The 12,082-nt window shown below is 34.7% G+C and overlaps 2 protein-coding genes across 2 annotated transcripts; both read right to left on the bottom strand.

Moving 5' to 3' along the window:
* Nucleotides 1-259: 259 nt before the first annotated feature.
* On the bottom strand, nt 260-7,868 carry LOC110732010. The gene is made up of 4 exons (XM_021911929.1): nt 7,341-7,868; nt 642-690; nt 456-541; nt 260-322 (listed from the first exon to the last, which is right to left on the bottom strand). The coding sequence occupies exons 1-4, from the start codon at nt 7,866-7,868 to the stop codon at nt 260-262; spliced, it is 726 nt and encodes a 241-aa protein (XP_021767621.1).
* Nucleotides 7,869-10,687: 2,819 nt separating this feature from the next.
* Nucleotides 10,688-11,122, bottom strand: LOC110732009 (putative uncharacterized protein DDB_G0286751). The gene has a single exon (XM_021911928.1). The coding sequence runs from the start codon at nt 11,120-11,122 to the stop codon at nt 10,688-10,690; it is 435 nt and encodes a 144-aa protein (XP_021767620.1).
* Between the last annotated feature and the right edge of the window lie 960 nt (nt 11,123-12,082).

The following is a 12,082-nucleotide window of genomic DNA, read 5'->3' as shown; positions in this document are numbered from 1 at the left end:
GTCAGACGGTGATTGGAGGATAAAAATCCCCTAATCAATTCTAATTCATCTTTCGTTGCTAATGTATCTGCTATTGGTACTAACTCTGCAATATTTTGTGAAAATTGTGGTCTTGTAGGTCATTGGGCACAGGACTGTAGGAGTTCACTTGAGAAGATTAATGCTTTTCAGACCTATAAGCAAATTAGTCCATACTCTAACACCTATAATGCAGGGTTGAAAAATAACCAAAATATGTCGTACAATAGTACGAATGTGCTTAGCCCTCCACCACAGGTACAACAACCACAACAGAGGTACTACCAACCTCCACATCAGAGACCTATAAGAAAATTAGTTCATACTCTAACACCTACAATGCAGGGTTGAAAAATAACCAAAATATGTCGACAATAGCACGAATGTGCTTAACCCTCCACCACAGGTACAACAACCACAACAGAGGTACTACCAACCTCCACATCAGAGACCACAACAGAGGTACTACTAACCTCCACATCAGAGACCACAACAGGTTGTTGCTCCTCTATTTGATTCTGGCCTATTAGAAATCAAAACGATGTTACCCAATATGCAGAAGCAGATGCAGAGTGAGATGCGCAAATTGACTCATTAATAGCACATAATAAAATAATAGATACTCAGATTGCGCAAGTTTCCTATACTATGCAAACTCACCAGCATGAAGCCCTACCACCACAGCTAGTACAAATAACAGAATACGCAAATGCAATTACCCTGAGGAGTGGTACACACTATGATGAGACTCCTATGCCCAAAGATGATGAACTTGTTACAACAAAAATGGCTAATCTTGGTTCTATTAAACCAAACAATGTTGTTACTAGACCTGTTGGGCTACAAGGAAAAACTAACTCTTCTGATAATTCTTTGCAGGGTAAACCCCAGGATAAGAGTGGAGATGTCTAGGGTCTTGCTATCAAACTTCCATTCCCTGATAGACATTTAAAGAGTAAGTTGGATAAGCAATTTGGTAAGTTTCTGGAGGTTTGAAGAATTTACAGGTAACAGTCCCTTTCACAGATTTAATTACTCAAGTTCCTGCATATTCTAAATTTATGAAAGAAATTTTGACTAGAAAAAGATCTATTAGTGAGATAGAGACGGTTTCTTTTACTGCAGAATGTAGTGCTATAATACAGAATAAATCTCCACCTAAACTAAAAATCCGGGTAGTTTTTCTATTCCATGTCATATTGGTAATCTGATGATTAAAAAAGTTTTATGTGATTTGGGTGCTAGTGTAAGTGTTATGTCATTATCTGTGAGCTCTAAATTAAATATGGGTAAATTAAAAGTTACTAATATTACTCTGCAAATGGCCGATCGTTCTGTTAAATACCCTATAGGTGTTTTAGAGGATCTTCCAGTTAGAGTAGGTAAATTTTATATACCTGTTAATTTTGTTATTCTTGATATGGAGGAAGATTTGCAAATTCCGATTGTTTTGGGTAGACCATTCCTTCATATTGCAGGCGCGATAATAGATGTGAAAAGTGGTAATCTTACATTATGTGTAGGGGATGATAATATCAGTTTTAATCTAAATAATGTCCCTAAAAGTCCCATGTTAGAGGAAAAGTATTTTAGTATTGGTGTGGTTGATGTAAATAATTTTTCTAATAAGCCCCAAGCTCCCGTTAGAGATCCCTTGGAGGCGATATCTTGTGTTGCATCTTCTGCAGGAAAAACTAGTACTTGGAAAGATGAAGTGGATGCTATAAAAAGAGCTTTAAATTGTGTAGGGCTCGGGTTTGAAGATGAACAAGTGGAGATTGAGAAACAAGATGTAGAGTTTGGGCCCGTAGTGAAAGTTCCACCCGATCGAGTGATATTTGCTCAATCAAGGGTAAAAACGAAGAAAATCGAGTGTAGGAAGAAATTTCATCCATCAAATGGTGAAAAACCACCTGACCGTACCTTGGAGTCGGGCCTGCGGCAGCAAAACTGGCCAACTTCAAAACGTCATAACTTTTGCGTTTCTTAACGAAATTTTCCGTGTGACTTATCATTCGAAAGATCTTCTAGTCTACTTTTTCATGCAATTAGAATCACTCCATTATCATTTGTATAAAAAAAAGTTATAAGCAAAATAGTAAACCTAACTCGTTTTTGCCTTTTTTCTTACTAACACTTTGCTTCTTTTTTGTCCAAAATTGTACTAAGGTGATGCATTGCATCGAGTTTGATGATGAGGGGTAGTCACTTGGATTACTTGTTTCCCTATGAGCCGATGAGGACATTGTCTGATTTAGCTTGGGGGGATATCTTGTATATATAGGTACTCTTTCTTTCCCATTTCTTTTTATTTTCTTTGGTGTATTTAGTTTAGTTTCTTTGCTTTCTTAGTTTAGTTTTATTACTTTTATAGTATAGATTTTATTGCTTCAAAAAATGAAAAAATACAAAAAAATTGAAAAAATAAAAAAAAAACACACAAAAATACATTCCAGTGCATTATATATCATGCTTCCTTGTGCCCCTTGATGAAAACTTTTTGAAATTGTTTTGATTCTTAGTATATGATGATAAATATTGTAAATTAGTTGATCAAGATTTGATGTTTAATTGCCTTGGAACCTTAACATGCGTCAATCTTGTCCAACTATTTTTGAATATAGTGCTTGACTAGTTGATTTGGTTAGGAATGTGTGTTAGTTCCTGGTATGTCAATGAAATTGACTATTGGTTTTTTAACTATAATTAATATTTATATGACTCATTATTATGCACATTGAGGAGGACGAAGGGGTTTATTCTATTAGGTGGCTTTCAGATGATATTAGATACATTTGTTCCCTTCTTGCTACCCATGTTGTTGCTTGTGCCCTTTCATTATTTATTTAGCCACATTACAAGCCTATTTGAGCCCCATTGGTTACTAGTCCCAAGCTTGACTTGGGGGAGCTAATAGTTAGTATGGTGAGGGAGTTGTAGTATGCACATAATTTGCACAATGTGGGTGAATAAGAGGAGTTATTTGTTCTTATGTTATGATTGGAAAAAAATGAGAATTTGTTGTTCAAAATTTGAAAAATTCCAGTGTGAGATAAAAAGGAAAAAAAAGAGCAAGAGAAAAAAAAAATTGTTTCAATGTTCAAGTGTTCTAATTGAAGGTTTCTTAAGAAAAAAAATCAAATAAAAAAATTCAAATTTGATGAAAAAAAATTGTTTAAGGTTTGTTATTTCACTCAAGTTCTATATTATCATATTTTTATGAGTGGAGTTGTAAGTGTTGGGAATTTTTTTTATATAATTAGTTGTTTGGTGAATTTTTGTAGAGTAGAGTTGAATTGTGTTGGAGATCTTTTGGTCATTATTTATTTTTGGCCTTGGTTTTATTAGGAATTTGGCTCTTTTAAGCATGGCTTTACTCTCACATTTTCCCAAATACTTCGTACCCTTTACCCTAGTCTTATATTACAAGCTTTGAAGACCTTCTGACCTTTGTGCATAGAGTTGTATGAATATGAAATTAGTCGTTTATCAATGCAAAGAATGATTTGATATATTTTGAGTCGACTATTAGGTTGAGTGCATGTCTTTTAAACACACGAGTGCGTGAGTTGGGAGGGCATTGTTCACATAAAAGGGGTTGGTTGGAGAGCGATCGAGTACATCTTTTACTTGCCACATAAATGAGAGTTAAGTGTGTGAGAACTAGTCTTGAATTATATATGCTCTTGTGGTTTGCTCTATTTGACAATTGTTAGGGAAGATTGGTAGTTGGATGGATTTGATTGGTTGACTTTGATACATGTTTGTCAGATTTACCTTGAATTATATTTTTTGATTTAAAATATTTTTGGGGTAAAGTATTGATTTATTTGTTCATTGCTTTTCTTAAGGACAAGCAAAGGTTTGGATTGGGGGAGTTTGATGAGTCTATTTTATATATTTTTAATTCCCCGTCCCACGGTCATATTTATGCTTATTTGAGCTCTGTGGAGCTATTTTTATTACTAATATACGTTTTCTAGTGTTTTTGTAAAGTTGGTATTATTTTGTAGGAATTTGCAGAATTATAATAATTCCCGAGCATATTGAGCCACTACAAAGATATTAGAGTTGAAGTGTATTTTATGGCCGGGTATTTAAAGCACAAGACCGAGTTAAAGAAATTTAGTTCGGTGATTAAGGGCTCGATATATGAGATGGTCCAAGATTTTACAAGTTATCATTACAAATCAACAAAGGAAGGAAATTGGGACCAAGCTTTAGAAGCCCAATCAAGTTCGCGCTCAAGATCAAGTCCGCGAGCTTACTCTAAACAATAGGGCCCGATTAGATAAATAAATTAGCAGCTGGACGCACCCTTTTCCTTGGGCCTTACTTCAGCTACTAGGCTAATGTCGGTTTCCGACTTTTTTGGTGTGTTTGGATTGAAGGAAATGGAGGGAAAGGAAGGGAGGAGAAATTGAGAGATGTAGTATCTTTCATTTAGATAGCAAATGAGGAAGGGTGGGAATTGAAGGGGAGAGAAGTGGAAGGATTAAATTGTAGGAAATTGATCACTCCAACAATGGAGATATTTGAAAGGAAAACTCATCCTTTTTTCCTCCCCTCCTCTTCTCCTCCCTCCCCTTCTTTTCCTTCCCTTTTCGTTATCCAAACAATCTGTTAGTGCTTTTGGGTTTTATCCTTGATTCCTTATAAAAGTATGGAATATTACTGGGGTCAAAAAAGCTTTTCATTACTTAGTTTTGTTTCTTTTCGGCAGCTTTATTTGATTATTTACTTAGGATTATTGCTCCGTAGCTTTTACTCGCTTTTCGTCAATTTTGTAGTATTAGTTGACTTCTACTAGTTTGATTAATATTCCGTATTGTTTTCTTTAACTACTTATTATTATAGTTTTCATAATTAGTTTAATATTATTTCTGTAATTTTCTTTAATTCTTGTTTTTATTATGATTTACTTAATTGCTTTGATCTTTATCATGCTTTCTTTAATCTTTTTTATTAGTTTAGTTTTAATTATACACGAGTAGTTTAATTCTAGGGTTATGGGGATCCATGATTAATACGAAAAGATAATTTATTATTATTGATTGTCAATGCTTGATTGATTTTCTATTGATTGATTTAATGCTATGCAATTAAACTTGCGTAGGTTTAATTGTATGAGTTAAGCAATATTGATTCGAGATTCGAGATATGAGAATTGATATTTAGGCTTAGTTTCAATAGGCAGGTTAATTTATAAATGGTTAAGCCAACATTCGAGAGATGCGATGTAATACCGGTAGATTAATTAGGTGATTATAATACGTAGCGAAAGCCCTTTATAATCTGGTTAATTTTTTTGCATTGATACTTGATTGTTGTCTTTCATCCCGGAATATTATTTATTGGTGAACATATGCCCTAGGCTTTTTTTTATTGATTTCGTTCTCCCTACTTTTATTCTTCCCTACTTTTATTCTCATTAGTTTAATATACTTCACAACAATTTGGTTACTTAATAATTTAGATTATATTAATTAATTAGGAATGAGAACACTTGTTTCCCTGTGGATTCGACCCTACTTTCCTATCCACATTAGTTAGAGGATTTAGGTAATACTTTTCATTAGGTGATACAACTTTAGCCTTTTAATCAGCAAAGCTAAATACATAAGCGTAATTAACACAACACTAACATATAATTCCATATCAACCCACAACTTATCTCATACAACAATCAACAAAAGTTCTCAATAGACACTACATAATTTATGTAATGTTGACTACGCATCGAACGGGCTTCCCCCTAACCTCCCCCAAATAAATTGAGGTTACTAACACAGGATCTAACCGTGCCAGCATCAATAACCACTCATAGGTGGCGGAATTCCTGCGCATAATAATAATAAAAGAAATGTATAGCGTCCTGTACTCTAGTAGAAGTTATGGTTAAATATAAAACCCCATAACTCCCCCCTATGTTCATACTTAAGGTACGTTCCAGGAGTTTTTGTGCGTAATCTCTTTCACTTTATGTTATTTACAAATTATTAAACTTGGCGATGACTCTCAAACCATAATCATTCAATCAACAATAATCATTCAAACAATCAAATATACCAATTTAATTCTTGAATAATTAGTGATCACATAATATTAAATGTTGAACCATTTTTAATTCTACCTTGGTGCCAATGACACCTTAAACGCATAAAGCGCCACAAATCCTATCCCTCGGTGTTAAAAACACTTTAAGTGCACTAAGGCACCAACATACAATTATTTCATCATGTACATAGACACTTATATAGCTCCTTTCTCTTGCTTACAATATCAATAAAAGTTATATGATCTATAATAAAATTCATTTTCAATATTCCAAACCAAATCAAACATTTAGTTTAATTAAACATGCTCTCTAACATGCCACAAATAAATATGTTGTTCATAAATAATATTCCAAACTATTATTTTCCATCCACTAATCCATCACAAATAAATCATGCTTTATAAATCAATCACCAATAACATCCAAATCATAATTTCCATTCTAAATCTAGCATGATACTACTTGTAATCAATTAAATACATTTAGCATGCTACTACATTAACATAATTATGCTAAGTATGCGAACGTACCTTGTATACGATCTTAAAATCGCCACGACTAATAGAAATCGCTCACTTCAAAGTCTCCTACAATTTAAAATCATAGAAGAGTATTAAAAGCCTCTCTACACAAATTTCAAGCAATATATACTATTATAAAACCCCTCGTAATTTAATTAAAATAAGATGAAATTATATTTAAAACATCATACTTTAATCCCAATTAATGAGTAATTAAAATTCCTTGAAAAAACTTGATTTTTAATGCTCTACCAAAAATTTCAGCTCTATATTTTAATGAAAACTTGTTGTAATTAAGCCTTACAACACTTTAATCAAAGGTTTAAACAATTATACATCATAACCGTTCAATAATTTATAAATTAAGAACCTAGAGTTTCAAAAATTGGGGCTTTTTAATTAAAAACATAATTTGAAAATTAATTAACATAATACTCATAATCAAACATCAAAAATCAAATCCCAAAACTCATAATTAACTATTAGATCTAGGATTAAATTAGTTTTTAAAATAAACTTGGGAAACGAAATTAAAAGTTTTTCCTTATTTAGTATAATATTGCTGTATTTTTTGTCATACCTTTACCTTTTTGTGTCTTATTGTGAACACAACAACTCAAAATACTCGATAAAATTGTTCAAGAAGCATAAAAATAACTGAAAATATAGGGAAAAAGCACGAAATTCTACCGCATTCTACCCACTTAAAAGAAAACGAGTTACGTCCCCGTAACTCAACATACCTGAAACATCTCTGGGTATTTCTTTTTCATTTCTTCTTTTGCCTCCCAAGTGTCTTCCTTATATTCTTGGTTAGACCACAACACTTTCACAATCTTAACATTTTTATTGCGTGTACTACACACTTTACTGTCAAAAATTTTGACAGGTCTCTCTTCATAGGTTAAACTTTGGTCTAGCTCAATGGTTTCAGGTTGTGGCCCATGGGATTTATCAGGTATGTACCTTCTTAATTGAGACACATGAAATACATCAAGCACTTTACTTAGCTCCATAAGTAAGGCTAACCTATAAGCTACTTTGCCTATCTTCTGCAGTATTTCATATGGACCAATGTACTTTGGGCTTAGTTTTCCTTTCTTTCCAAATCTCATTACTCCCTTCATTGGCGATACCTTTAATAGCACCTTGTCACCAACATCAAACTCCTCTTCTCTACGCTTCAAATCTGCGTAGCTCTTTTGGCAATCTTGAGCTGCTTGAATCTTAGCTTGAATTTCCCTTACTTGCTTCACTGTATCCTCGATCATAGAATCATTGTTTCACTTATATCGTTCCAACAAATTGGACTACGATAACTTTCTCCCATATAATGCCTCAAATGGAGCCATTCCTATGCTCGCATGATAACTATTATTGTAGGACAATTTAATCAAATCCAAGCTATCCTCCCATCCTCCTTGGAAGTCTATAACACAAGCTCTCAACATGTATTCCAAGGTTTGAATGGTTCTCTCAGTTTATCCATCTGTGGTAGGGTGACAATGTACTCATCTTAAGTGTCATACCAAAGTTTTCCTGTACGCTTTTCTAGAATTTTGAAAGAAACCTGGAATATCGGTCAGACACAATATCCTTTGGAACTCCACGTAACCTCACAACATTATTGATGTAAGCTTTTGCATGTTACTCCATCTTCCAAGTCTCCTTCATTGGTATAAACACCGCAAATTTTGTAAGTCTTTCCACCACTACCCAAATGGTGTCATTTTCACTCTTTGATTTTGGAAGGCAAGTCATAAAATCCATTGAAATGCAATCCCTATTCCATCTAGGAATTTTCAATGATTGCACAGTTCCATGTGGTCTCTTGTGCTCTATTTTCACCTTTTAGCAAGTCAGACACTTTGCTACAAATTTCGCTACTTCATTCTTCATTCTAGACCACCAATACACCTTTTTCAAATCCTTATATAGCTTATCCCCTCCTGGTGTACTGAATAGGGTGTATTGTGTCCCTTTTCCATTATCTTTCTCTTCACCTCTTCACAATTTTGAGGTACACACCATCGACCTTTGTACCTCAAACTGCCATCCTCATGAATTTTGAAATTTGTAGCCTTGCCTTGCTTTATTTTCACATCTCTTGCTTGGTTTTCCCTTATTTCATCGAATATGGTTGGTTGGATAGTTAAATTTGCAAGAATACCAGCTAGTACTCCACATTCTATAACTTCTAAATTCATTTTACTCATTTCCCTACATAATTCATCAGCCACTATCAAGGTATTTAATCCATGATTGGTTTTACGACTTAGAGCATCTGCAACCACATTTGCTTTTCCTTCATGATATTGTATGTCTAAGTCATAATCCATTGTATACTCTAACCTTCTCCTTTGGCGAGAGTTTAAATCCTTTTGAGTGAAAAAGTAAGCTATTATGGTATGTGTAAATTCTACATTTCACTCCATACAAGTAATGATGCAGGATCTTTAGTGCAAAGATAATTGCAGCAAGTTCCAAATCATAGGTTGGGTAATTCACTTCATGGGTCTTTAACTGCCTTGATGCGTATGCAATCACCTTTTCATTTTGCATAAGCACACATCCCAAACCATTCTTTGATGCATTACTATACACATCATAGATACAACTTTCATCTAGCAGTGTTAGCATTGGTGCTGTAACTAGCTTCTGTTTCAAGAGTTTGAATGCTTCTTCACACTTATCATCCCGTTCAAACTTCTTGTCTTTCTTCATTAGAGTAGTCATAGGTTTAGCAATCTTCGAGAAATCTTTCACAAAACGCCTATAATATCCTACTAGACCTAGGAAACTCCGAACATCAGACACTGTTTTGGGCGTAGGCCAACCCTTCACAGCTTTGATTTTGGCTGGATTTACTTCCACACCATCCTTAGACACAAAATGACCCAAGAATGTTACCTTTTCTAACCAAATTTCACACTTAGAGAACTTTGCATCAAGATTATTTTCTCTTAGTGTTTGCAGAATTGCCCTCAGGTGTTCTACATGCTCCTCTTTGTTCTTCGAATACACCAATATATCATCTATGAACACTACTATAAACTTATCCATAAATTGATGAAACACCCTATTCATCAAATCCATAGAGATTACCAGTGCATTTGTCAATCCAAATGGCATTACTGTAAACTCATAGTGTCCATATCTTGTCTTAAAAGAAATTTTAGGAATATCTTCATCTGCAATCCTCAACTAATGATATCCAAACCTCAAATTAATCTTAGAAAACACAGTTGCACCTTTAAGCTGATCAAACAAATCATCAATCATGGGAAGTGGATATTTGTTCTTTATTGTCACCTTATTCAACTCTCTGTAATCAATGCACAACCTCATGCTCCCATCTTTCTTCTTAACAAACAGAACTGGTGCTCCCCAAGGAGATGCACTCGGTCTGTTGTACCCTTTGTCCAACAAATCTCGCAATTGCTCCTTTAACTCACTTATCTCTGCAGGTGCCATCCTATACGGTGCCTTTGATATTAGTGTTGTTCCTAGGAATAAGTATATGGTGAAATAAATTTCTCTCTTAGGTGGCATTCCGGGGATCTCATTTGGAAATACATCCAGAAATTCATTCACCACTTCAATATCTTCTAGCTTAGTTGCCTCCTCATGATCCATGTTTCTCACACTATAGAAGTGCACTGGATGTCCCTTTTTCATGTACTTTTCCAACTTTAACACATATATCAACCTAGGGAATTTGGTTTCGCCATGCATCCAATAAGTCGCTGCCTCATTCTCACCTGTGGTCACTTTCACTTTCTGCGATCGACAACTTATTTCTGCACTGTACTTGCTCAACCAATCCAATCCTAGGATGACATCAAAATCCTTTATCCAAAACTTGATGAGATTAGATTGAAACACTTTTCCTTTTTTCTCTAAAAGTACATTCCTAAAGGTTGTGGAACCAGCCTCATGCTTACTCAACACATACATTATTCTTGCAGCTCCACTTTTCTACTGATTGTTCCCATTGTTGCTGTTATTATTGTTCTTTGCTCCAATCTGCAGAGCTCCTTATTCCCATTGAAGTTATTGTTGTTTCCCTGAAAGTTCCTTTGGGTCCCTCCTAAATTGTTGTTTTTCTTATTCCCATTAGAACCTTTGGAGAAACACTCGTATTCTCTATGTCCCAACTTGTTGCAAGCACGACAAGCAACAAGATTTCCTTCACAATCCTTTCTAGGGTGGTTATTCTTGCATCTCTTGAAAAATAACACCTCTTAATTATATTATTCCCTTGGTCATTGTTCCTAGCCCCTCCATTGAAGTTACGTCCTCCTTGACGATTGTTACCTTGGAAATTGTTATTGTTGTTGTTGTTGTTGTTGTGGAAGTTATTGTTGTTATGGTGGTAATTCCGCTTCTTGAAGTTATTCTGGTTACCCTGTTGGTTCCCAGAGTTCTGTCCCACCTCTTTCCTCTTTTCTTTCACTTGTACATTAGCCAATTCCTTCTTTTTCTTCACCTCTAAGGCATATAAGTGTGCAGCTCTACCATGCATATACCTCATCCAAGGTTTCAAAAACTTATCCACACAAGTTCAGCTATAAATTAGTAGTCAAACCACTCTCAAACTTCCAAGCCTTTGCCTTCTCCGTAGAGACGGACTCTTCAGCAAAATAAGACAGCTCAATAAACTTGGTATAATATTCAGTCACTGACATTCCTTCCATTTTGAGGTTTAAGAACTCCTTAGCCTTCTACTTCTTTAAGAAGCTAGGGTAAAACTTGTCTCTCACCTTCTCTTGGAACATAGTCCAATTGAATCTGGTAGCGCTCTAATAGTTCTCTCATTTGTTGCCACCAAAGATCAACTTCACCTCTCAAGTAATAAGTAGCACGGCCCACCTTAGAATTTTCTAGGCACCCAACTGCCCCAAACAGTTTCACAAGCTCCCTTAACCAATTTTCTAGTATGGTAGGGTCGGGCTTTCCTTGATAGGTTGGTGGTTTGCTTCGGGCCACCTTATGAAAAGCTCACCCTGAGCATCCACATTGTTGGTTAAATTCCTAGCCAATTGTTGGGCTGCAACTGCCAATTGTCTCACTACTTCATTCAAATTGTTTCCATCATTACTAGAATTACTTCCCCCTGCCATTTTGCTTCTCCTAAATAAAGATCAAGGGTTTATATTAGAAATGGCTTTGGTTAGCTCTCAAGACATACACTCATCTATCACTTAACACCCTTGAAACATTCACAATGAAATCTGAAGCTAACAAATTGGGATAGCAAAAGCTAAGAATTCCCTGAGTTTGTAGCTTTGTAAATCAATAATTGATTGCTAATTAACCATGCATTTAATAAATCATCACATAAATAATAAAAAGTAATTCCCATAGCTCAGAAATAATTTATTGGAATTAATTTGCTTGTAATTTTGGCTATTAGGTTGGTGATATGAAATGGAAGATTTTTGGAAAATGAAATGAATTATTTTTCAATAATATAAATAATTTA

The sequence above is a fragment of the Chenopodium quinoa genome, unplaced genomic scaffold, assembly GCF_001683475.1.
Source record: "Chenopodium quinoa cultivar QQ74 unplaced genomic scaffold, ASM168347v1, whole genome shotgun sequence".
Lineage (NCBI taxonomy): Eukaryota > Viridiplantae > Streptophyta > Magnoliopsida > Caryophyllales > Amaranthaceae > Chenopodium > Chenopodium quinoa.
Note: the sequence above shows the minus strand (reverse complement) of the source record. Positions and strands in the feature narration are given on the sequence as shown.

What these genes read in the sequence shown, in the direction of transcription:
- LOC110732010 (XM_021911929.1), bottom strand. Translation starts at nt 7,868, where the DNA reads ATGATCGAGGATACAGTGAAGCAAGTAAGGGAAATTCAAGCTAAGATT. An exon ending in AATACCCAGAGATGTTTCAG is followed by an intron (nt 691 to 7,340) that starts GTATGTTGAGTT and finishes CTGTGGTGGTAG; the next exon opens with GGCTTCATGCTGGTGAGTTT. An exon ending in TTGTGGTCTCTGATGTGGAG is followed by an intron (nt 323 to 455) that starts GTTGGTAGTACC and finishes ATTTTCTTATAG; the next exon opens with GTCTCTGATGTGGAGGTTGG.
- LOC110732009 (XM_021911928.1), bottom strand. Translation starts at nt 11,122, where the DNA reads ATGCATGGTAGAGCTGCACACTTATATGCCTTAGAGGTGAAGAAAAAG.